General features: G+C 49.6%; 1 protein-coding gene across 3 annotated transcripts; it reads left to right on the top strand.

The window, feature by feature from the left end:
- The first annotated feature begins 156 nt into the window (after positions 1-156).
- LOC114000280 lies at positions 157-10618 on the top strand. 3 transcript variants are annotated; one of them, XR_005565415.1, is made up of 8 exons: positions 944-1223; positions 3684-3800; positions 3979-4658; positions 6094-6181; positions 6292-6438; positions 6580-7325; positions 9981-10208; positions 10350-10618. XR_005565415.1 is itself a non-coding variant. In XM_039386211.1 (7 exons), the coding sequence occupies exons 1-7, from the start codon at positions 525-527 to the stop codon at positions 6774-6776; spliced, it is 1326 nt and encodes a 441-aa protein (XP_039242145.1). In that variant the 5' UTR covers positions 157-524; the 3' UTR covers positions 6777-8463. The 3 variants fall into 3 exon arrangements, 1 of the variants encoding a protein (XP_039242145.1); XM_039386211.1 differs by lacking the exons at positions 9981-10208; positions 10350-10618 and adding an exon at positions 157-533 and having other exon boundaries at positions 1136-1223; positions 6580-8463; XR_005565416.1 differs by lacking the exon at positions 9981-10208.
- The last annotated feature ends 15583 nt before the right edge of the window (positions 10619-26201 follow it).

The following is a 26201-nucleotide window of genomic DNA, read 5'->3' as shown; positions in this document are numbered from 1 at the left end:
AGGGTGGTTGGGCACTGACCAGGCTCCCCAGGGCAGTGGGCATAGCCCCAAGGCTGCCAGAGCTCCAGGAGGGTTTGGATGATCCTCTGGGGCACAGGGGGTGAATCCTGAGGATGGTCCCGTGCAGGCTGAGGGTTGGGCTCGATGACCCTTGTGGGTCCCTTCCAGCTCGGCCCGTTCTGTGATTCCGTGGCACCCCCGGGCGGGCAGTGCACACACGGGTGTCCCACAGCTCCCTGCGGGGCTCAGGGGAGCGCGGGCAGTCCCGAAGGGACAAACGCACTGCCAAGGTGAGTGCTGGGCGCCCCCGGGCCGGGCTGTGCCGGGAGCCCTCCGGTTCCTCACGGCCGGAACGGGCCTGCGGAGCGCTGAGGGCTCGCACAGCGAACCGGCCAGGGGCGGCGGGGAGAGCCGGGGGAGGCCCCGGGGAGGCCCCGGGCGGAGCTGGGCCCGGAGCCCACACGCTGCCCGTGACCGGAGGTGGGCGGTGCGGCGGGGCCGCTTCCTCCCCGGCGCGGAGCGGCATGGAGCGGGTAAGGGCCCCAAAAGGTGCTCCTCAAAGCAGCGCCGATGCCCTCCCCAGCCCCTCCTCACCTCCTTGTCCCGAACATTCCTTCCATCCCCCCCCGCGGGCTGCAAAGCCTTCACTTCCACCTGCTTAGCAGGAGGCGGGCGGCGTAAAAATACAGCACAGGGCGCAGAGCTGTGTGAAAGGGAAGTTTCCTGCCGTGGAGACATTGTGCCGTAATAAGCTTCAGGATAAAATGAGAATTTTTTTGGGTGGGCCTTTAAAAAGGAGAAGGAGGAGAGAAAGAGGGAGAAAAAAAATCTGTGGGAAGTCCTGGCTTGCCAGGAGCGGGGGGGGGGGGGGGGTGGGGGGTGTTCCTGCTAGTAGGAGTTTATGGCTGTGATTTTTGTAATGCAGAGGGCTCATTTGGTGCTCTCCGCACAGGACACGTGTCCCTGTGCTGGTTGATGGTATAAATGAGCAGTTGCACAGCGCACCTCCAGTGTAAAGCCAGATCTGATCTATGAGAGGGGAGAGGGCCTCAGAAAGTCAGGTTTGGAATCAGTTTTGGAGACGAGAGATTTGTGCTTCTTTTAGACATTCTTCCTTCCCCATCCCATGTCCAAGGCTCCCCAGGATGTGTTCCAGGAGGAGCTGAAGTGGTGCATTTCGCAGCTGGAGGCAGATCTCCACCTCACCCCACCCCCAAAACCAGGTATGTTCCTCTTTCCCAGCCCACAAATCCCATATTCCAGCCTCAGGTCTGATTTAGCAGATTTGGACATTTCTCTGTTTCTTCTCTCCCTTCTGTTCCCTGTTCTTTTGTCATTTGGGATTTGCTTTAAATACAAAACAACTTAAAGCATTGAATTTTAAGGGCTGTCTATCTGGAAGCAGCTTTACCTTTCATTCCTGTAGTGTTCATTCTCCCTGTGTTCTGTATCCTTTCTCATGTTCTCATTTTCCCATCTAATGGCTTGTTTGGTTCTGCTACATCTCTGCCTTTGTTTTCCATCTTAACTGTGCCAGTGTGTCTGGCCCTTAAACACCAGTAGGTGTTTTTATTTTTGTGAAGCTTGTTCCGAGGAGAAATTACATGGAAGATAAAATCCTATAAAATATTTTTCATAAGGTCACAGATTGATCTTATCAGTACAACTTGTAGAGAAATGCAGACTCACGTCCTGCTCCTGGCCACTACTTAACCTGTAGAGGAGGGGTGTGAACCATCTGTAAAGTGCCCAGGTGAGTGTTTGCTGGTTCACCTGAGGATGTAGCAGTAACTAATATGTGCCCACACATGGTGCTTGAGTATCAGGCTCCAAGAATTAAGGCTGGGAGAGCTGGGAGTGTTCAGCCTGGAGAAAAGAAGGTTCCAGGGAGACCCAAGAGCTCCTTCCAGGGCCTAAAGGGGCTCCAGGAGAGCTGGAGAGGGACTTGGGACAAGGGCCTGGAGGGACAGGACAAGGGGGAATGGCTTCCCACTGCCAGAGGGCAGGGTTAGATGGGATATTGGGAAGGAATTGTTGGCTGTGAGGGTGGTGAGGCCCCAGCACAGGTTGCCCAGAGAAGCTGTGGCTGCCCCATCCCTGGGAGTGTCCAAGGCCAGGTTGGACGGGGCTTGGAGGTGTCCCTACCCATGTCAGAGGATGGATGAGCTTTACTGTCCCAACCAACCCAAACTATTCTATGATCAGACCGTTTTGTTACATCTATGTCCTGTGCTGATCCCCAGTGCTCAGCAGCAGGGAAGGCAGCTCCTGGAGGGGAGGCAGGAGCTGAGTCCAGGGATGAGGCAGCAGAAGCAGTGGCCTGGCCAGAAAGGAGCCCCTTTGCACAGAGCCTGAGCCAGGAGAGCAGGGCAGTCCTGCTGATGGTACCCAGGCTCTGCCTGGAGTCCCAGTCACTGAAGGAGTGTGCAGTGAGGAGGCAGATCCAAGCTCTAGCCAGGAATTCAGCATCTGGATCCATGAGTTATCTGGCTGCAGCAGTGTCTGCATGAGATCCTGGACTACAACCAGACCAACCCCTTGAAATAGGGATACACGTGTGCTCAGGACCCTGATACCCAGGTGCTGTGAAGAGACATCCCACTTCTGTCCCACCGTGTCCTAGGGGACATCGGGCCCAGCATTGCCAGCCGAGCGAGGGAGGGGATTGTCCCAGCTGGGTGAGGGATGGGATTGTCCCCCTCTGCTCTGCACTGGGGCAGCCTCACCTGCAATATTGGGGCAGTTTTGGGTGCTGCAGTATAAAAAAGATCTGAAGCTGTTAGAGAGTGTCCAAAGGAGGGACACAAGGATGGTGAAGGGTCGGGAGGGGATGCCACAGGAGGAGCTGCTGAGGGCCCTTGGTCTGTTCAGCTGGAAAAGAGGAGACTGAGGGGAGACCTAATCAGGGTCTGCAGCTTCCTCAGGAGGGACAGCTCTGATCTCTGCTCTTTGTGACCAGGGACAGGACCCGAGGGGACAGCTGAAGCTGTGTCGGGGGAGGGTTAGGCTGGATATTAGGAAAAGGTTCTTCCCCCAGCGGTGGTCGGGCATTGCAGCCAGGAGAGGTGGGACGTGCCCATTCCACAGTACTAGTGCAGTACATCAGGCTGTCGTGTGGCTGGAAATGAGTGAGACAAACACTACAAGACTATACGTAGGGTACCCGAACTGAGGTCTTGAGGTCTACTGTCACAGAACAGCTGTGCTTTTTAGAGAATTTGCTCTGACACAAAAAATTTGGATCCCTCTTGTGGTCAGACTGGTTTGTATGAGAGCCAGGCAAGAGTCCTACTTTTCAGGGTGTGCTCTCTACTAAGATTTTTTCCAGTTTTTCAGAAAAGACACACAGAGCTGGGCCCTGGGATTTGTATTTGCCTTGAGGAGAGGGTTGCTGAGCCCTATGTAACTTCTATGCCATTAGCAGTGCACTTACTGCAGTGTAAGAGTCTGACTGTATGTAATAAGTAGTTAGATTCTCCCCCGCTAAGAACATTTCACAGTATTTCATCTTCTAGAAGCGCTTGGAGTTCCCTTTCAACCAAATGCCAGTTGTGGATTAGTCAGAGGTGATATGAACACAGAGCACGTTTCAGAGAAGACTCAGTCATCAGCATCCCACAGTGGGGATTTTGAGGCCCACCATAACCTGTTTCTTGTCTCTCTTGGATTTTTTCTGAGTGCAGTAGAGGAGACCCAGCACATTCTCAAGGTCCTGCGCTCCCCTGAGACTCCTCTTGCAAAGAAGCAACAAGTGATGAGTGATGTGTTTGGGGATTATTGTCTCAGCATGGAGAAAGCAGGTGAGCTTGAGCTGTCATTCAGGGGATGGTGAGACTTGATTCTTCTCTGTAGATTTCTTAGGTTGTTCTTTTGATTGAGTCAACTCTCTGGGCAGTGCCTTAGAGAGGGAGCTGCAGTGGCATCCCTGTGGTAGGAAACTGGTGTATTGATAGAAACAATACTCTTTGTCTTTTCTAGGCATGAAACCTGGTGCTCTGGAAGTACAGCCAAGCAGTGGGCAGGCTGCAGATGGTAGGAAACAGTCTGACCCAAGCCCTGAGGCAAAGCCAGAGCTGTTCACATCATCTGGCAGCAGCTTCCGATTTGATTTTACACTTTCCGAGACCAACCCAGGAGCAGACCCTGGTGACAGCAGAGCTGTCACAGCCACCAAGCAGGAGAGCTGGAATGGAGCCTTGAGGTTTGCTGTCTCTGGACAAGAACCCAAGTTTGCTTTCAACTTTGCCATCCCAGATGAAGACTGTCCTCAGCTCCAGCTACTTCCCTCAAGCCAACATACAGATCCTTCACTGCCTGCTGAAGCAACAGCCCTGCCACGGGCTGAAGCAACAGCCCTGCCACGGGCTGCAGCCGTGCGGGAGCCCGAGGTGACTCAAGCTGCAGGGAGTGCACCCAAAGAGGACAGAAGCCATGTCACATCAAAGATCCCCCAACCAGAGACTGCTCCTGCAGATGAAGCAGCAACAGCAAAATCAACAGGAGATGAAGCTGCCCAGAAGAAGAAAAAGAAGAAGAAACAAAAACCACCAGTCAGTAAAACGGAGAGAGAAGAAACTGAGACCAGCAGGAAAGCAAAGACAGAAGCTAAGAGCTGTCAAAATACAAATACTTCCCATCAGGATGAGAAGACCTCCCAGGTAGTTAAATATTGATGAGATCCCATAATTTATAAACCCTTAACCTAAAGAGGCACTTTATCACTTTACACAGATGAACAATTAGCATACTGCCTTGAGATGAGAGCTGAAAGACCGGGGTTGCTGCTTGCTTCTTCCAGCAGCTGTTTGCTTTCTCTGCTACGCAGCTGAGGAGCCTGACTAGTGGAAAGGGAGTTAATGGTCCTTCAGACTTGTGCTGAAACATTTCATGTTTAGGCTTATGACAGCTAATCCTGGGGAGCTGGATGCCATGTTTTCTTAAGGAAATGAAAATAAGAAATGGAGGTAACTGCCCTCAATCAGTGCCTGTGGGTGCCGAACCAGGCCCTGCTCCTGTTGCCAGGCAGGATGAATTGCTCACATACTGCAAGTAGCAAAACCAAGGCACAGAGCTGCCACCTGGTATAGCCAGGGGTCTGGGGTGAAGCTCAAGGTGCTTCTCAGAAGGTTCCCGCTGTAGGGCATGGCCCAGAAATCCACTGAGGTTGCAAGTTATGTGTCAACACACCATTAAGGCACACCCTGACATTTTCTGTTCTGCTGAGGGTCTGGGTCTTCATTTTATTTTACTTCTCAGCACCAGTGTAGGTATTATTAAGAAACAGTACCAGCTGAGCAATACTGAAATAGAAGATTGCACAAAATCTTCCTTTTCTTAATATTCTTCAAGGAAATTGCACTGAGTGTTCACCCGCCTCTGGAACATTCCATCCTACCAATAAACACTGCTGAGTACAGGAGAGGCAGGAAGATTGGAAGGTGAGGTAAAGCCCTTCCAGTCCTTTGGAAGGAGACTGTTGTAGGGGAGGGCTTTTGTGTTTACATGTACATAACAATTACAAATTACTTCGGTCCCAGGGTGCAGCCCTGTTTTCCTGTCCCACTGCTGAGTTAACCAGCTGGCTTTGCTCAATGGGACTTGGTTTCCTCCATCTCTGTGGGCTTCAGCTTCCTTCTCCTCATGTATTTCTGGTTTAGCAAGCATGCAGGAGCTGAGAAAAAAAGACTTATTTGTCCATTGTTCACTTTTTTTGATTTTATGCAGGTCTGGTGATAGGTTTTTTTTGTTGTTAATGCTTATTTCTCCCATCTGTAAGTGTATTTGACAGCTTCTTTCAGAGGAAAGGCACTGAACAGCTTTCCAGAAAACAGCACCCTCTGAATGGCAGCCACATATTAAACCCATCAAATAGAGGCAGTGAGTTGCAACTAAACATTTGTGCAGTGCTTTTAGTTTATCCAATGAAAAACACTAGAGGGAAAATGTCATGGAGTCTGTAAACTGATCACCAGCATGTGATGTTGAGAATAGTCCTGACTTTACGCAGTTCCCTTTTATCTCGTGTAGCAACTGCTGCTTTAATTTTTGGGTGACTTATTTCCTCTTGCTCCCTGTGCCCCACGTTGATGGCAGTCAGATGAGCAGCTGCAGAAGGAGCTGGACTGGTGTGTGCAACAGCTGGAACTTGGCTTGAAGACACAGAAACCCACTCCAAAGCAGGGTAGGCATTCAAATAAAGGCGAGCTCTCTCTTGTGGGAAGGGATGGCAGGAATGCAGGGGCAGAGCCAGCAGGAAACCTTAAGCTGTGTGCTGTTCCTCCTTTGCTGCAGCTGAAGAGGCTCTCCGGGCCATCAGGACACTGCGCAGTGACAAGGCTCCACTGGTAAAGAAGCGGCAGCTCATGAGAGCCATGTTTGGAGACTACAGGAAGAAGGTGCAGGAGGAGCTGTGCAGGGAGCTGAAGCTCATGGAAACAGGTAGGAGAACTTCTCATAGTGAGGAGAAGAAGAAGAAGAAGAAAGGGACTCACTCCTGCCTTGCAGATTGTTTTGCAGAATGGAGCCTCGCTATGTGAGATCACTAAACATCTCTAACGGCTCTTTTCTCCCCTCTTTAAGCTGCAAAGGCTGCCAGGATCGTGGAGGTGAAGGGAAGCATCCGCAAGAAGAATGGCAAATTCATCCGGAAATGCTCGGCAGCTTGCAGGAAAAGCCAGGGTTCAGCAGGATTCCCTTCAGAGTCACCCAGGACGCTTTACACAGGCTTATTCAATGACACAGCTTCCAAAGAAGAATTTCGCTTTAATTTCTTCTAGAAAAGTGTCTTAGACTAAAACTGTGGTAAAAAAATCCCTGTGCCAGATCCCCTGTAAACTGCAGAACGGTGGAGAGATGCTGTGCAGTAGGAAATGTCATCAGTAAGTCTCTTGATCCTGTTCCAGAGTGCCTTATCTAGAAATCTAAACCAAATCTGCCTAGTACCGTATGACCCCAAGACTCAGCCAGCGTAGTGCTCCTCTGTACTCACACTGTAGAGAGGCACCTTTGAAAGGGTCAGCAGTGAAAGGATCTGGTTTTCTTCCTGTAGAATTTACATTAACTGTGAAATCTCTCTTTTATACCATGAGATTTTCCCATTCTCCTGTGGTTTTTAAATAGAGCAGAGCTTTCCTAGCAGCTGAGGCAACCATGCACACAGAGGGGAATGGTTTGGAAAGAAGATGCAGCTTCTGTGAAGATCCAGCAGTGGATATTTGGATGCTTCCACTCCATGAGTCTGTGTGAATGCGGCTTCTGGCATCCAGCAAACACCAGCAATGCCATCACTGACATCGAGGGAGTGGAGCTCAGGGTCTGGGGAGAGAGTGAGTGAGAACCATTTTTGCTGATTCATCTCTTTCAATGGCAGAAACAGACTTAGAATAAAACTGCAAATGCTGGTTTAATCCAGCCTAGGGATGTAAGGACAGTTGTTTCCAGACAGGGAAAGGTTTTTGTTGCTGGAGCCAGGTTCTGGCCAGCTAGGAAGGGCGTACAATGAGCTCTTAAATAAAGTTTACTTTGTAAGTAGTCCAGTTACAGCCACCAGTGACTCAGAGGTAAAATCAGCTGCGTGCCAACCTTGGGTGGTGGTGAAATGAACTGTCAGAGCCCAAAGACTCTCTTCCACTTGATTTGTATTAAATTTTGGCTTTTTGAATGTGTGTCTCCAGTGTTTCCATACTACTTTAGTCACTGAAGCCATCTCCTGTGTTCCTACAGAAGATCTTCCCACCAAGCCTAAAAAAGCTGAAGGAAGAGAAGTGCTGCAAAAGGCTATGTGGTATCAGGTGTCCCTGGGGAGCAGTGCTTTCCTCCCTTTTATGGTCCAGTCAGCCTGTGTGAGAAGTGAGAAATGGGAGTGTGGGCAGATTCCAGGGAGAGCAGCTGAGAGATGGTGGAAAATACTGGCTGGCAAAGACTTATTTTAAAAGAATATTTTAAAGAATTCCTGTCTGGGAAACTGAACCTGGATAACATGTACGACAGGGAAAAATATGCAGAGCTGACTTTATGTCTTCTTGAAGTCAGTGGGTAAAAACTGGAAATCAAGGTTGGCATATTATTTTATTTGCCAAGGAGCACAACTTTGACTGTGTGGAACAACCTTAGACAGTTTTTTTTTAGTTTTGATTTCCAGGATTTTATATTAAACATACAAAAGCTGTGTCCTTGTCAAACTTTTAGTGTTTTCATGCCATTTACTGAGATTAAAGAGCATCTTGTACATGACCTTGGAACTACAGCTGTTTGCTTTCCTGGCTGGTTGTGCAGCAGGTGTCTGGGAAACGGTTATTTTTTCCCTTCTCCTGTCTCAGGTAAAGCTAAAGCTGCTAAAATGTTACAAAATCTTTGCTGTGGAAGGCTGCAGGAGTATTCTGGGAAGCATTCTTATATAACTGCCTCGTGCTTATGCTGTTCCTTAGGCGTTCACAATTAGAATAAAGATACCAGTGAGGTGTGCATTTGGTGTAACCTGATCCAGCAGTTTATCTTCAGATAAAAAGAGGTCAGAGAAAAATGCATTCTGATATGAGAACAGCTCCTGTGGTTTTCCAGAGGTCTGGATAATGCTGACCTACAAAGCCAGCCTATGTTCCTTCTCCTGTGCTCTGTTATTGGAGGACTTACATATGTGTATATGGGAAGGCAAACGTTCATCAGTGTGATCCCTCACATCCCTGAGTGTCATTCCAGGTCAGTTCCACAAGTCAGCATGGGGATCTTGGACAAAGCATTTTGCCTCTCTCTGTCCACTCCCTGTTTTCATAGCCAAGGTGATGCCTCCTGAGTTTTTGACAGATGTGCCCAAGTTACTTCACTAGTGATTTTGTGTTGAAGAGGCAACACTATGGCATTTTGCATCTGAAACTACAGCAGTCTCTGTACTTCATTTTTAAGCTTTGCAATGCTTGAAGCATCTCTGCTGTGTTACATTTGTTTGAAAGGAAACAAGCAATGTTAATAGGAGTTAGGAAGTGCTGTGGGCTGCTCCATCCATCCTTTCCCCTTTAGAGGGGCCACAGTGCAGTCTTAATGACTTTTTTTTTTAAAGTGGTGTTTTCCCCTTTTAGTATTTCTTTAGGATTTCAGCAATGTCTCTTATTGCAGCAGTGTCGGGTTTGGGTCAGGGCTTTGCTCCGCTAGTCAGTGTAATACCTCTAGCTGGAGGTTTGGTCCATGCCCCAAGGCATTAATGATGTACAGCAGTGAGAGAGAAGGGAGATATTCTCATCTGTCTGGACATCTCTGTTCCACTGTTCTTGCTTTAAGGAAATATAGCTCAGTTTTGGTAGAAAATCGAGCTCAGTTGTCTGTCTCTGCATCCTCTCCTCAGCTTTGTGCCTGGCATTTCAGTTTGGTGCCAACAGGGTGACTGGATTTGGTATTCTGTATCTCTTGGGTGACTGCCCACCTAAATGTAGGGCAGCAGTGCCAGGCCCAGGCTTGTAGGCTGCAAACTGCTTACGGGAGCTTCCAGCACGGCTGTGACCTCAGGAGCGAGTTAAAGACAAGGCAAAAGGGAATGTGAAGTACCACAGTGCCTCTAGAGCCAAACTTGCTTCATAGCATCGATCTTGAAAAACTAAAAGCTGAGGAGCAGCTTCTAAAATGAGTAACGGGGTAAAGGAACACTGTGACCTGTCTCAGACCATTCACTGCAGTAAAGCGGGAGAAATGTCTCGCTTTGGGGAGCAAAGTGAAGAATTTTAGGGTTATTTATGTGGCAGGGTGAGGCCAAGAATGTTTCCACACGGAGGCAGCAGAAACCTGGATGTGATCTCTGGTCCTTTTGGGCTTGGCACCCTCCTCTGTAAATAGACCCTCTGAGCAAAGGTTAGGAAAAGCAATCCCATTCCAGACAGACCCTGCTTCCAATTGGAATGGCCAGCCTCCCCGCTCCCATCCCTACTGGCATTTTGGCTGTTATCCTGGATGCTGGACACTAATCAGCACATTTGTCCCACCCCTTCTCCTAGGCTGGGTCAGTGGAAATGCATTTATTGGCCCTTGAGCCGCCCCTCTTTGAGTAATCTGGGGGGCAGAGTTACCAAGGAGCAGCCCACAAAGGATCTCCAAGGGATCCCCACAAAGTCCAGCTGGAATCATCTTCAGAGTCTCAGCAGCCGCTTCTGGGGGGACTCCCTCTCCCAAGACCAGCAAAGACAGAAAGCCAACAAGTTGGTCCTACTGATCCTGTAACTGAGGTGACTAGTATTACCTTGTCTCACTTAAATTTTTAAGAGTGCTGAGGGTGGACTCAGCAACTAATCACCCCTAAAGGATAAAATATTATCTTCATCTGGGGAGGGAAACCCCAATCCTAATTTATCTTTTCTTTGAATTAGAAAGAAGAAAAACTTAGCACTTCGAGCAAGACAACAACTGGAACACTGTAACGGAAGGTTGAAGAGGGAGGAGCATTGAACCTGCAGCTCCATAGCAGGAAAAAGAGGAGATACTGCTACTTTAAGGTCATATGAAGCTGTGACAGATGATCTTGTATCTTTCTGCTGCCTAAGATTTCTTTGTTGCTCACTGTTTGTGCTGCTTTCGTGTTTAGAACCGCGGAAGGTCTAAACACGATGCTGCTTCGGAAAATCCAGCTTTGACATCCCTTCCCATAGTGGTTTGATTACTGGCACCAGTCCTCCTGTGGGCACTGTCAGCTGGGGAGTGCTGACCACTGGCTGGGTTTGGTCCATTTTTGGCTTCTTCCCTGTGAGTGCATCAACAGGCACGACCAGCTCCTGATACCTTCCCACTAAGATGGAAGAAGTTTGGGTTGTGTATCTCTGCCTGATCTTGATGATCATCGTGCTTGTTCTAATGAAGCAAAACCCGCATGTGGAAGAGGCCAGGAAGGACAGGGAAAGCAAACCCTCCTCACCATCCTCTTCCTTTTCCCCCAGTAATGTCAGCAAACAACTGGAGCACACCCAGGAAGAGCTGGATAAGTATCTGGAGAGGCTAAACAATGTCTTGTTTGACACAGAAGCCAGGAGAAGGGATGGCCACCATGATCAGAAGTCCCACCATCACAGAAGTGCTGACTTTGTGTCGGAAACTAAGGAGCACTCTCAGCACCTGTCAGGCTCCACAGAAGTCCAGGTATGAGCCTTAGAAAGACTGTCAGACTCAGCTAGACTTCGAGCTCCTGGCTGAGGCAGTGAACCCTGAGGAACTGCATAGTCCATGAAGTTGGACAGGGAAGAGGTTGGGGGAAGTCTTGCTATTTTGGAGATAATATGTTCCTATTTTTTCACTGTTTATTTCGACATTAAGCACTCATCCAGAGACAGCTCTGTGTGACAAGTGTGGTATGTATGTCACACGTGAAGGATGTAAACATTGGCATTAGCACCCATGCATGTGTGTATATCCATGATGTAATTTACTCCTTCCCATAGAAATAGAAACAGGCATCATTTCTTACTTCAAGAAATTACTGTGCAGCTCTTCAGCTGTTTTAAGTCTCCCTCTTTCCCCACATACAGCCACATTTTGCCAGTTTGCTCAGCTAAGGGTCTGGCCCAGGAGGGTACAGGAGCTCTGCAGACACCTGTCTAGAGGTCATTGCATGGTATTGAGCCATGGGAAATACTTCTGGAATATCTCTTCTGTGCATGATGATCATCATGCACAGAATGTAAACATAAAAGGCACTATTGCAACCTGCAAAAATTCCTTTGCCTTGGCCAAGGTCCTTTTTTAGGGGCTGAAATGATGCAAGGCTTTATATTTTTATCATGAACCTCATTGCAATACATCAGATTTTGCCCTTGAGATGACAGTTTTCATGGCAGCTCTGCAAGGCTGTGTCACTTTATGCCAGCAGCTGTTAGTATTCTTCATTCCTGAGACATGGATCTCACAGTGCCAATCCCCACCCCCAGAGCATGTCCTGGGTCCAGGTGAGAGCTCCAGCACGAAGCCTTCGGTGCAGAGGAGACCCTGATGTCAATAGTGGTGCCCTGCCCAGGAATCAAGAGAGATTTCTTGGTGAGGAAGGCACTGCTGTGAACAACCTTTGCAGTGAGCCAGGACATTATAATTTCGAAAGTCCTCTGGAGCTGCCTGAGCTATCTGGGGGAATCAGTACAGTCTGTTCAAGGCAGAGGGGCAGATACACAGAGTGTTGTTCAGAGCACATGGGCAGGAAGAGTAATTCAAGTTTACTTAGTAATTCAGATTTATTTAGTGGCCAATTTCATTTACTGAAGAAGGTGCTATTTTATTAGATCTGCTACAGATCAAAGAATAGTAATGATTTTTCATTATGGAAATGAATCATGTTGCAAAATAACAGTGTTAGCTTATTTTTCTGTTGTGGTTAAAGATGATTGTGTTGACAAAATACAGACTGGGGAGAAAAGGTGCTGTGATCACTATTTTCACACAGTTCAATCTAATGCTAGGCACCTTCAGGGAATGTTCACTTGATTAGAAAAAGGGGGTACACTGTTTTCACACACAGAATCACAGAATGGTTCAGGTTGGAAGGCACCAAAGTGGATCATCTAGTCCCACCTCCCTGTTCCAGCAGGGTCATCCCAGGGCACATGGCACAGGATTGCATCCAGAGGGTTCTGGAATATCCACAGTGTGGGAAACTCCACACCCTCTCTGGGCAATCTCTTCCAGTGCAGAGGAAAGTTCTTCCTCATGTTCAGATGAAACTTTCTGTGTTCCAGTTTCTGCCCATTCCTCTTGTCCCGTTGCTGGCCCCCCCCAGCAGAGCCTGGTCCATCCTCTGCCCTCTCCCTGCAGACAGTGACAGACAGGGATGAGGTCCCCTCTCAGTGTCTCCTCTGGAGGCTGAACAGCCCCAGCTCCCTCAGCCTAGAACTGGACACAGCACTCCAGGTGAGGCCTCACCAGGGCTGAGCAGAGGGGCAGGATCCCCTCCCTGACCTGCTGGAAATGCCCTTCCTCACACACCCCAGGATCCCCCACCCTGGTCCCAGGGCTGGTCAGGGACAGCTGGTGTCCACTGGAACCCCCAGGCCTTCTCCACTGAGCTGCTGCCCCAGCAGGGCAGCCCCCAGCCCGGGCTGGGGCATGGGGTTATTCCTCCCCAGGTGCAGGACCCTGCATTTGCCTTTATGTTCAGAGACTTGATGCAGCAGATGATCCTCATGTGAAAGCTGAAAACTTTAATATGAGCTCCTTTGCTACCTAGAATGAACAGTAACCATGCAGAAGTAAAGCAGCAGAACTAATCTTTTGTTGTCCTTCATTTTGTGTTTTGGGAGCAGTGAGAAAGAAGTCGCCCCATAAACAAACCTGAAAAATCAGGTTAGGACACTGAAACGGGGAACTTGAGCTTTGCTCGGAATAGTGTTAGTGCCAAAACTGCTGGGGGGGGGGGGGGGGGCAGGTGTTTATTGCCCAGGCAAAGACCAGGAGTTGGGACAGTTTCAGGAGCTATGTTTGGGTGGTTCCCTGGGTGCATGGCGTGAGGGAGATGCAGCCAAGTCAGAACGTGCTGTCTGGGAGCAGAATGTGTGGGTATGTCCAAGGGCTGTCGGATCTCTCCCAGGTCAAGGACACTGATGTTTTTGTTCAGGGAGGGGAGAGCATTCTCTTCCTTCTTCTGAGAGCTTTGTCTCTCTTTTGGAGTGATGTAGGTTGTTGGGATGGGCCAAGTTAGGAACTCTGGAAAGTGAAATCATTGTCTAGCAGAGGTAGGAAGGGTTGCAGCAAAAGCTTCTTCTGTAAGTGTGCCAGTCTTCTCATCCAGCCCCATCAGGATCTCTGTTTCCTGTTCCTGCCCAGTTCTCTAGCAGCCTGCTGGCACTGCTGTGTAGGGAAGAGAGCTCTGTGAGGGATGGAGAAAGAGAAACCACCACCACACTGGAGCAAGGACATTCTGGAGCAATATCTCTGGAAAGGCAGAGTACTGTAACTAGTATTGGTAAGAGGCAGTACTAGCTGCAGACTTCTCAGGGGACATTGGATTTTCTCAGTGGACTTTGGGCACAATTGGTCAGCTGTCAGTTTAGATTCCTTCAGTTATCCCATTTTCCACTGGAAGAAGCTGTTCTGTCATGAAAACAGATATTTAGAAGGAGGTCAGAATTTTTTTTGTCACTCATCTAAGCTCTTGCCTAGTAGGGTAGAATCCATATTTTCTTAAGAATTCCTATTTGTTGCTATACATTATGATCTAAAAATGATTTCTAGATTTCCCCCATTTCCCACTTATTCCCTGTTCTCATAGAAACTGGGCAGTCCACTCGTTACAGCCAAAATGGGAGCAAATGAATGGATTCAGAAGTGTGGGAGGAGTAAGATGGGTGAAGATGTTGTGACGGAGCAGTGAGCAGATTATTTGGGAAAAATGCACTCAGAGGGCTTCCTGCTTCATTAAATTTAATGAGAGCAGGGTTATTTTTCGAGTTTTTTCCAGAAGCAACAAGAAGTGAATGGTGGCAGATGGCAGGGAGGCGTGGGCCTCCCACACATTGGAAAAATAGATTGCCAGCCAGTCTGTGGGACATGCCATGGGTGGCAGAGCACGTGTGCCTGTTGGGACAAGCACAGGGTGGAAGTCCTCAGTGTAGCCATGGTTTTAGAAAACCCACAGTGCCAGCTTGGAGCCACACGGGGGGAAGGTCAGTGCAATGCCCCAGCCGAGGGTGAGTCGGGAGTCGTTTCCAAGGGCTGTGTGTCCCATGACAGCAAGGACTGGAGTTCAGAGGGAGCGTGCCAGGGGTGTCTGTCATCAGGGGCTGGGAAATACCTGCTGGGGAGATTGATGGTGGCTTGCCTGGCTCTGATGGCCCTGTAATTGGATATGCAGAGTTTGACACGGGTCAGGAGTGCCTCTGCTGGAAGCGCTTTCTATAGTCAGCAACCTCCAGTGCTGTCCTTAACCTGACTATAGAGGCACAGAGTCACAGGACAGTTTGGGTTGAAGGGGACCTTGAAGCTTATCTTTTTCCAACCCCCTGCCATGGGCAGGGACACCTTCCACCGGACCAGGTTGCTCCAAGCCCCATCCAACCTGGCCTTGGACACTTCCAGGGATGGGGCAGCCACAGCTTCTTTAAGTCGTATCCATGAAAATCCTTGTGGTGACATGTCAATGGTAGTACAGCCATGATTCATGTGACTGAAGCAGAATAGGCAGAGCTGCAAGGGAAAATAGTGATTATTCACCCACACAAGGTTAACTTCTTGCAGCCCTGGGCCTCCTCACTTCTCCAGGTCTGACAAGAGTAGCAGGCTTTCTGCAGTACATTCCTGGTGGATTTTGGCTGATTTTATTTGTGCTACCAAGAGCCTCTCCACCTTCAGTCCATCACCCGGTTCAGTCCGCTTCTTCAGCCCATTAAAGGCCCTGAAAACTACATAGATGGCTAAGACAATCATATGGTTAAACCTCTGTGGATCTCATGCTGCGGTGATAGACACCTTAAATGACATTACCTGAGGTTACTGTCAGGGTGTTTCTGTAATCCCCTCAGGCCCTGCCCTCGTGCTGCTTTGGAGGCCTGTGTTGCAGCTGTCATTTTGCAGGCAGAGAGGCTTGTAGGCAGAGAGGATCTCTGTCATTACACCTATGCAGCTTCTCTGCCTCAAAGGTATCATTTGCTCTCAGGAAAGATTATCTGTCTGCCACTTTAGTGTTTCAGGGTGCCCCTGATCTACAGATAGAATTATAGAATATCCTGATTTGGAAGGGACTTACAAGGATCATTCAGTCCAGCTCCTGGCCCTGCCCAGGACAGCCCAGAAATCCCACCCTGTCCCTGAGAGCGTTGTCCAAATGCTCCTTGAGCTCTGGCAGCCCTGGGGCCGTGCCCACTGCCCTGGAGAGCCTGTTCAGTGCCCAACCACCCTTTGGGGGAAGAACCTTTCCTTAAAATCCAACCTAACCCTGCCCTGACACAGCTTCATGCCACGTAGGCTCTTGTAAAACCACGGAAGGGATGAGGTGGGAAGGATGAGGTCAATGCTCAGTGCACAGTCAGCTGCAGCATTTTTGCCCAGGGACACACCCAGTCAGATTTTTAATATTTCTATCTAGAAACCTGGATGTCCTCTAACACATGAAAGTCTGAGCATTTGTGCAGGAAAATCAAAACACTTTCTTTTGAAGTCTCTGCTTCTCTCCAGGTCCTCTATTTCTGTATTGCCTCTAGGTGTTCCCAATCTCTTAGCCCTCTAGCACACAGTAGCCCCCGAGAAGTAATTTAGGCAGATATCAGGACATAAATCTGAAACATGACATTTCATGTTTGTGCCTCAGCCCTGACTTTTAATCAGGTATATTCCAAGCAGGGTGAACTTCTAATTTACTCTTTTAACATGAGGAGACGGTTCTGCCCTCTTTGCCTTGCTGGTGAGAAAGCTCAGGGTGTTCCAGCAAGATGATAGAGGTTCAATAGGTTTGGAGTCCATCATCAGTAACAAGTATTTGTTTACAGGTAGAGAATTTCTTTCTCCTTGAATCTCTTTCTTACCTCAGCAGCTGGTGACAGTTAAGTGACAGCTATATTTGTAGTCTAGAAGATTAGGATGGGGTTTTTTTCTTGCAGGATTTAACTTCCAGTTGGCTGGACAGTTAATTGTGTCACGGTCTGCATGTGACCTACAAGCTCTGTAAGAATCCAGCTTGTCCCAGCAGTCTGTAATGTGAGCCAGCACTCAGCAGTGGAGATGTGTGTGTGGATCCACCCTGTGCATTCAGAGAGAAGGATCCATACAGACTGAAGAGGACCAAAGAAGAACATGCATTTAATCATTTCTGCTTTGTTAGGCAGCATGTGGGAGGCTTTTGTGGACTTGCTTCCAGGAGCTGACAAAAGAATATTCAGAGAAAAAGGGAGTCAACATTGTCATCCTATACACATTTCCGTTTTTAGGTTTGTTGAATTAATTTCCCATTTCAGTGGTGGATGTCAGATTCAGGTTAAAAGAGATAAAAGGAAGGGTGTAAGGTCACAAGTTAGTAGGAATGTTAGTAGGAATATAAGAATGACAAGGGATGGATATTTATGGCCTTCCATGGATCTTTGCTCTCAAAAGGTTCCAAGAGCACTGCCCCTGGATTTTATTTGTTCAAGGACATTGTGCAAACAAGTTTCAACCTCCAGGTTATTCATAAGCTGACTGTACTACACGTGTTGCCCATTTGGTATCACTGTGGGGCTTTGTGATGAGGCATTTTTAATCGTGTGGCACTTGCTCATAAAACTGGGTGAGTCAAGATGAAGGAAGAGGGCACATCGACTCGAGGAGATGGTTGGTTCTTTGGGGAATCGAGTAGGAAGAATTGATGTTATTTTGGGGGTGGAAGGAGGAAGTCAGGAGTAGCTAACTGAACTTCCCCAGGCTGAACAAAGAGGGTCGAAGGCCGTTGTAAAGGACAACCTGGACAGGGTTGTTAATTCCAGAGAATTTGCCAGGTGGAGAGAGCAGGGCAAGCCTGGAGTGGTGACCGGGGAACAGTGAGAAGTGACTAGGAAGAAACTCAGTGAAGAGAATCACAAAAACAGTAGGTTTTGATAAAGCTCCCGGGCAGAGTTGCAGGAGCTGTCATGGGGATGCTTTTAGCCCACTGCAAGTGTGGAGAGCTGATATTGGCTTAAATCACTCTCAGGGTGTTCTGAGTCACTTCATAGAATCACAGAATATGCAGAGTTGGAAGGGACCCACCTCAGTCCAACTCCTGGCCCTGCCCAGGACACCCCAACAATCCCACCCTGTGCCTGAGAGTGTTGTCCAAACACTCCTTGAGCTCTGCCAAGTTTGGTGCTGTGCCCACTGCCCTGGGGAGCCTGTTCAGTGCCCAACCACCCTTTGGGGGAAGAAACTTTTCCTGAGATCCAAACTAAACCTCCCCTGACTCAGCTCCAGCTGTTCCCTCGGTCCTGTCACTGGTCACGAGAGTGAAGAAATTGGTACCTGCCCCTCTGCTGCCCCTTGGGAGGATGTTGAAGACTCCAGTGAGGACAAACCAAGTGCCCTCAGCCACTCCTTATACAGTTTTCCCTCCACCATCCTCGTGGTCCTCCTTTGGACAGTCTAATACCTTAATGTCTTTTTTATATTGCAGTGCCCCAGACTGCCCCCAGGACTCGAGGAGAGGCCGCCCCAGGGCAGAGCAGAGCAGGACAATCCCCACGCTTTCCCAGGCATCGATGCTGGGCCCGAAGTCCTCCAGGACACTTTTGCCATGGCTCACATGGCTGGTGGAGCGTTTAGGTGCAGTGAGTTCATCTCTTGGACTAAGTCTGAGGAAGGATGGAGCGAATCACCACTTACCCTTGATTGCTCAGGGCCCCATCCAACCTGGCCTTGGACGCTTCCAGGGATAGAGCAGCCACAGCTTCTCTTGGCAACCTGTGCCAGGGCCTGAGCAATGTCACAGCCAAGAATTTCTTTGTAATACCTAATCTCTACCTACCCTTTTTCAGCTTAAAGCCATTCCCCCTTGTCCTGTCACTCCAGGCCCTTGTCCTCAGTCTCTCTCCAGCTCTTTTGGAGCCCCTTTAGGTGCTGGAAGGGGCTCTCAGGTCTCCCTGGAGCCTTCTCTTCTCCAGGCTGGACACCCTCCAGAGCAGAGGGGCTCCACTCCTGGGACCATCTCCGTGGCCTCCTTCCTGGCTGCTCTTGTTCAGCTTCTGGCCTCAAGCTGTGGGCATCCCTGCTGAATGGTGTTCACAGGAAACCCACAGCTCTTATTTGGAAAAGTCTTGGAAAAGCTGTCTGTTGTTTGAAACCTGTCTCTATCCAAGCATTGCCCCCACGCTGCTGCCACCTGCCCTCTGCAAGGGCTGTTCATGGGGCACCCAGCTCCCAGCAGGAGCCACGGGGCTTGGATCCTGCTCCTGAAGGTGGATTGCTGCAGGATATGGACTGCCTGACCGGGGCAGTGTTGAGTTACAACCAGCCCCCCACAGGAATGCAGGACCGTGCCAGTATGACCAGTTCAAATATCCCAGCTGAGAGCAGGAGCCCCTGGCGGTCTTTCAAGCAGAGAGGTCAAATTAATGTCACAGCACACCTTTGCCAGAAGGAAGGCTTGTGAAAGTGCATTCTGGGAGCTAATTGGATGTGATTTCCCCATCTGTTCTGTATTTTTCCATTCCTTTGTTTGCTTCCTCTCACTGATCAGGCCTAACCTGCTGGAAGGACATCATTGTTTGGATGCCAGAGGGTGATGGTGAAGCCCAGATGAGGCAAGGGTGGCTCAGATGATATCTTTGGGTGATTTAAAGCCCTTGGATGGGTGACAAAGTTCAAAAACACCTCTGGAGGGCAGGCAGCGCTCAGCAAAGAGCCCACATAGCAGGTCCCCAGCAAGTCTTGCCTTCAGAGAGGTCTCAGGAGTTTTCCCAGCTGAAAGGTCAGGTCCTGTTCAACTGCTCAGAATGGCCACTCCAGTAAGAAACAAATCCTTGCACCAGCTCACATAAGCCACAGGAACTCCTCTGAGTTCAGAGGGGATCATTTCACATACCCAAGAGTACCTGCTCACAGGAAAGCCTTGCCTGTGAATGTAAAGCCTTACCCGAAATGTAAATCAGCTGTTGGCAGCACCAGTGCCCAGGCACAGAATCAGAGAATCACTCAAAAGTTTGGGTTGGAAGGGACCTGAAAGCTCGTCTCCTTCCGCAACCCAATTGTGTCTTGTCCCATGGGCAGGGACACCTTCCACCAGCCCAGGTTGCTCCAAGCCCCGTCCAACCTGGCCTTGGACACTTCCAGGGATGGGGCAGCCACAGCTTCTCTGGGCAACCTGTGCCAGGGCCTCACCACCCTCACAGGGAAGAATTTCATCCTAATACCCAATCTAAATCTCTCCTCTTTTAGTTTAAAAGCACTGTCTGTCCATGTAAAAAGTTGTCTCTCTTTTATAAAACCCCTTTATGCCCTGGAAGGGGCTCTCAGGTCTCCCCAGAACCTTCTCCTCTCCAGACTGAACACAGCCAGCTCTCCCAGCCTATCTCCATACCAGAGGTGCTCCAGCCCACGGAGCATCTCCAGAGCCTCCTCTGGACCTGCTCTAATAGGTCCACATCCTTCTTGTGCTGAGGACTCAAGAGCTGGAGGCAGCTTTTGCAGGTGGGGTCTCACTACGGCAGAGTAGGGGGGAGAATCCCCTTACCTTCATCCTGCCATCTGGACTCAGCCCATACAGCATAATCCATAGGTTTGGAAAACAGTCTAAACCAACGTTAACATTCAATACCAGTGTGGGAGCTCAGGAGTCACCCGTGTCCCCAGTCCCTAGTGTGTAGTTCGGGTGTGTGGCTCTGGTGACAGGCTGCAGGACACCATTGTTTCCTGCAGTCACTGAGAGGGAGCAAAGCAAACTTCAGCCATCAGACCTGCAAACTGACTCCCACTGCTTGCCCCTCACTCCAGCACGGTTCTCCTCCCTGACTCATCCTCACTTGCCAGCTTATGGTACGAGGAGGGTGAGCAAGGAGATGGGAGACACGGGGGAAAGCCCAGTAGGGATCTTATGATTGATGAAAATAGGCTTTGTGCACTGCATTAAGCTTCTTCCTACCCAAGGCATGAGTCTTTCTGAGCTGGATCCTGTGGTGAGCAGGAAAAGGGTGGGGAATTCCAACCTGGTGGGAGAAGAGGCCCAGCAAGGAGCTGCCGACAGCAGAGGGCACAAAAGACAGTGGCAGCAGGGGCTTGACACAGGTGTATATCACTATACAAGTGATATCTTTTATCTATATTAAATCAAGTCAGAGGTTTTTTTAATTTCCCCTTATGACCATAAAAAGAGTTCTTAATTATGATTTTTAAAGCTTTTTTTTTCTCTAACTTTAATAGTTTTCTTAATATTTAAAATCCAATGCCACTTCATGGACTCTGATGGTGTGATTTCCTTTGTTATCCCAAATAACAAAGCACCAAATACTCCAGCACCCTTGGATCAATGTAGTCAGTGTTTCCATTGATAAACTCTGAATCCTTAAGGACATCATTTCACCCCATCTCCTTTTGAATTCACTCTTTTCTGGATACATTGTGACTGCTGAGTTGAACAGATTAGAAAATGCCATCTGCATTTTGAGGTATTTGCATTCATCATTCAGCTGGAGTTAGGAAATGCCTAGAAAATAGTTAGAAAATGCCTTATCAGGCATTACCAGTCCAAGTGAACAGGTTTCTGGATCTGTTCTTTCAGTGCAGGAGGGTGAGATCCAGCTCCTGAAGACCTGGACGTGTCTTCAGGCAGCTCTGATGGAGGTGCAGGGGGATGGTGTGTGTTTAATTGGGTTTGAGTGCCAATGGTTGTATGTTGTTAAGAGTTTACTCCATTTTTCTACGAGAATCTCTAATATTTGCTTATTCTAAACATATCACTTGTAACATGTTTACAGTTTGGGGGCAGCATTGTTCTTTGTCATTTCTCTGTGTGCACATCAGTGGTGTTTATCAGAAGGATGGACAGTGCTGTTCTTGCTCTTCTTCCCAAACTCTGGAGCAAACAGTGCCAATTTGCACACTTATCTTTCAAGGAAAGTTACCTGTTTTAACTAAGGGGGAAAAACACCCTGAGGAGAAGGACTTAGCTCTTGAGGTGGTTTCACAGCAGCATAACTGAAGGACTTGGGCTGAGTGGGATGGACACCACAGTGCTGGGTGGAGTGGCTGAGGACAGCTGTGATGGTGCTGAGAGCAGGGGGGTGGCAGTTCTGTCCACCACCTGTCCCTGTCCCTGCTGGTGTTAACCCCAGCCATGACCAAGAAAGCCCCAGAATTCATAGAACATAGAATCATTAAGGTTGGAAAAGACCTTTAAGATCACCAAGTCCAACCATTAACCCAGCGCTGCCAAGGCCACCATTAGACCATGGCCGCACATGCCACATCCACAGGTCTTTTAAGTCCCTTCAGGGAGGGTGACTTCACCACTGCCCTGGGCAGCTGTGCCAGCTGACCACCCTTTCAGTGAAGTTTTCACAATATCCAATCTAAACCTTCCCTGGCACAACTTGAGGCTCTTTCTTCTCATCCTGTCACTTGTTCCTTGGAAGCAGAGCCAAGACAGAGCTCTTGGACCTCCCCCGGCTCCCCCCTCCTCTCAGGGAGTTGCAGAGAGTGAGAAGGTCCCCCCTGAGCCTCCTTTTCTCCAGGCTGAGCCTCCCCAGCTCCCTCAGCTGCTCCTGGTGCTCCAGCCCCTTCCCCAGCTCCATTCCCTTCCCTGGATATGCCCCAGCCCCTCAATGTCTCTCTTTTCTTCCTCCTCTCTCAGAGCCCCAGGGCAGGTCACCTACCTGAGGTGTTTATTCTTTTCTTACTTTGTTTCTGAATAGGAAAAAAACACTCCTTCTGGAAGCACTGAGAATATTGTGGAAGAGATTGGTGAGATTATGGGAGATTATGGCTGCAGAAATCTCCTTCTCCCATGCAGGCATTTTCTTTTGCCATTTCAACCAAGAGTGACAGGAACAGTGTTCCTGGCTTTGCCATCTCGTGCATGAATATCCCAACCAAATATTCAGGGTCCTTCTTAGCACCCAGAGTCCAGCTCTGAGTTCTCAGGATGATCTGTCAGTCAAGTGGGCATTTCCCTGAAGCTGTTTTTTGTAGGAAGCAAGCCTACAGGGAAATCAAGCCAAGACCTGTCTTTGGGCATTGGTTTCATGAGGGTCAGTGCCCAGGGATCGTTCTCCTGAACACTGTGTCTGCACAGCCCTGAAACAGGGTCAATAAGCAGAAGATGGTCCCACTGGCCTGGCAGATAATCCTGGGGATGTGTGGCTGGCACGCTCCGCACGTGGCACCAGGTGTGCTCTGTGGGGTGCTCTCTGGCTGTGTCTGGAGTCACAGACAAAAGGAAAAGAGGTGGTGGTGCTCATGCTGACCCACCACCACCAGGGGCTCCTGAGGCAGCAGACTGGAGCAAGGATACGGATACTCTTGGTCTTGCCTTCCCTTTCCTCCTGTCAGTCTCCCCCAGGCCAGTCCACTCTACAGGCACTGGATCCCTTCCCTAAGCTTTTGCTGCTCAGCTAGGTTTGCAAATATGTCAAGGACTTCCAAATCAAATTTAACATTCTCCTGTTACAAACTGCCCTTCCTTCATGGGAAGCCAGTGGGCCCAGAATTTCAGTTACAAAACTGCCGTCCACAAAACGTTACTGGCAATTACTCCCAGTGGAGGCTTTTGGAAGCTTTTATTGCTTCTATCCACAATCGTAACAGGCATTTTTGACAAAAGAAAAGAAACCCAAATAATTAAATCCATGCTTTGTTTTACCACAAATATATTGCCAAAAATTGGTTTGACCAGCTCTACAGGCACGTAGTATTGTGTGCTGAAGGGAAGGAAGCCTTCCTAATTTTAGTTTCCTCTGTTATATCACACCCAGGTAAAGCTGCTTTACCAACTTCCTCATCCTGCAGATTTAAGTTTGGAAACCACAGCTTATTTATATACCACACCTTATTTGTATACCTCCTTATGCTGCTAAATGCACACATATTTAGCATAATCAGTGTGTTCACAATGGGCCCTGTGACACAGAGAGCACAAGGCCAGGCTTCCAGCTGCACCAGCTGCACGGAAGGGACTGAACAGTGATGGGATGAAGCCAATTCCCCAAATGGGGAAGGATTTGGAGGTTGGCCATTTGGTTTTATGCTCTTCTGAGCTGTCTGAACCTGCATGGGAAAGGCAGCAGGTGATGTGCTTTCCGTGAAAGGTCTTGAAAGAGGATGCACTGGCTTCGTGCGGTGTAAGGGCAGCCCTGCTGGCCAGTCTGGAGGAGAGGGAGTCCAGAAGGATGTCCCTGAAATCACTGGGAACCATTGTTTCAAGGTTTGTGCTGGAAACCAGTGACTGCCTTGTACTGGTTGTGTGGGGCTGGGTGTGAGCCCGGGTTGAGAGGTCTCTCCTGAACTCTAGGAGAGCACAGGAGTGATGGTCTCTGGAGCTGTGATCTTCAGGAGGTTGCTGTGCTGGATTTCCATACACTCCACCCTAAAAAAGGCACCAAACTTAAGCAGTTTTATCAAGCATTTTCAGCTGAGGAAGGGACATGGGCTGCAGCATTGGTGTTCTGGAGCATTGCACCAGCTCCAGCGCTCGGGAATGCCGCTCCTGAGAGCCCACAGTGCTCAGCCTCACCAGCAGCTATTGCCCAGCAGTCTCCTCAGGGCTTGCTGACATCTGCAAGGAGCTTGTCCCTGAGGTACAGCTCTCTCTGTCCTGCTTCCAGAGCAAGCAGTTCAGGAGACAGCAGATACAGACCTGCATGAGAGAAGACAACAGCGCCAGTCTGCGTCCCAGAGGAACCGCGAGGGTTCCGCGTAAACGCCACATGGAAATGGGCATCTTGTCTTGGCTGTCGCTCTCCTTGCCTTCTTTTTCCTCTCTTTCCTTGCACCTCTGGACTCTTTCTGCTAAGCTCAGCCATGTTCTTTATGGGCTGGGGTGAGAGGACAACTGCTGGCAGCTCCTCGTGGTGTTGTGGCTCCCCGTGGGAGGTGTGCTGGGGGGCAGGAGTGGGCTGGGGATGGAGGGAGCTATGGAGATAGGGATGTGAAGGAACACAAGGTGGTTCTGGGATATTTTCTGTGTTAGTGTGGGGCAGCAGCTCTGTCCATGTAGAGAAGAGCTGAGGAAGAGGTGGCAGCATTTCCCCCCTGTGTGAAGGAGGTGTCTCATGAGTGATCTGAATTGGCTGATGCGTAGGCAAAGCAGCTTCCCTCACTCACCTGGTGCCTGTGTGCCTGAGGGGATGACACAGTGGCTTGTCTTGGGAACCTCCATGGAGATGGAGAGCCCACTGCCAGTGTGTGGTCCCTGGGTGGCGGTGGAGCCCAGAATTTGTCCAGCATCCTGATGGGCTGCGGTGGCCGTGCAGGGCAGGACCTGGCTGAGCTGTCTGGCAGCAGCTGTCTGAGCTGTCCTCACTCACTGTGCGGGGATGCGGGGGGCTACACCTGGGGTGAGGGGGAAAGGTTTCATTTCTGTTGCTGACCCACTTCACAGCAGGCTCAGAGACCCAGAACGAGCCATGCTGATGGACCAGAGCTGAACAGCCGTGTCACAGTAGGCTCAGCCAGCTCCAAAGTGACCTAAGTGACAGGAAAGGGAGAAATGGCACCTATGGAAACCCAAAGCTGTCAGCTGCAGTTTGGTTCATGTCTATGAACAGAGAGTGTGGCCAGAGTGTGCTGGGGCTGAGCACTGGTGCATGTTCTTCTTTAGAGCTTTTTTTCTGTTTCAGTGGCTTTCCAAAGCCTCCTCCCACATGGCAGCACTTGGAAGTCAGGGGAGCTGGCTGTGAGACTGGGAGGCAGGGGCAGAGGCCGAGTGGGGGAGAAGAGCCAATGCAGATGGTAGAAGTGTTCTGGGCTGATTTTCACACCTGCTGAACCCCAAGTGCCACATCTACATGGTTTTTGAACACTTCCAGGGATGGAGACTCCACCACTGCCTTGGGCAGCCTGTGCCAATGCTTTACAACCTTTTCAGTGCAGAAATTTCCCCCAATATCCAATCTAAACCTTGCCCAGTGCAACTTGAGGCCGTTTCCTCTCGACCTGTCCCTCGTTCCCTGGAAGCAGAGCCCGACCTCCCCCCGGCTCCCCCCTCCTGTCAGGGAGTTGCAGGTCCCTGAGACGTCCCCCTGAGCCTCCTTTTCTCCAGGTTGAGCTCTGTCGCGGTCCGAAGGGGGGATCGGACTGTGGCACAGCACGGGTCCGGGACACAAGCAAGTAGAATCCTCTATTCACGTGTGCACGCAGTCTTTTATCAGCTCGGGAGGGGAAAGGGCCAGAACATAGGGCGGAGCATGAGACAGACAAGCGGGGGGACAAACCAGGATAGGGACACGGGCAAAAGGGGGAGGAGCGCGGGAAGCAGGGAGCAGGCAAATTCATGGCAAGCCTGGGCTTGTCCAGACTGTGCACTGTGTAGTATGAATACAATGAAACCACATAATAACAGTAAAGTCCATATAATAACTGTAAGGTCCATATAATAAAATCCTGTCAATTGCTGTATGTTTTTCTCCACGCCTGGAACTGTTCCCATTACAGAGCCCCCCCAGCTCCCTCAGCAGCTCCTCATCAGAATTGTGTTCCAGACCCTTCCCCAGCTCTGCTGCCCTTCTCTGGCGCCCAGAAAACCTTCAGCCCCTTGAGGACTTTCATGTCATGAGGGATCTATCTATTTGATGTCCTCAGCCTTTCTGCCTCTGTGCCAT

This window comes from Pipra filicauda, unplaced genomic scaffold (assembly GCF_003945595.2).
Source record: "Pipra filicauda isolate LSUMZ 115617 unplaced genomic scaffold, ASM394559v2 scaffold472_size498715_pilon, whole genome shotgun sequence".
Taxonomy (NCBI): Eukaryota; Metazoa; Chordata; class Aves; order Passeriformes; family Pipridae; genus Pipra; species Pipra filicauda.
The sequence above is the reverse complement of the archived record's forward strand: the minus strand, read 5'-3'. Positions and strand labels throughout refer to the sequence as shown.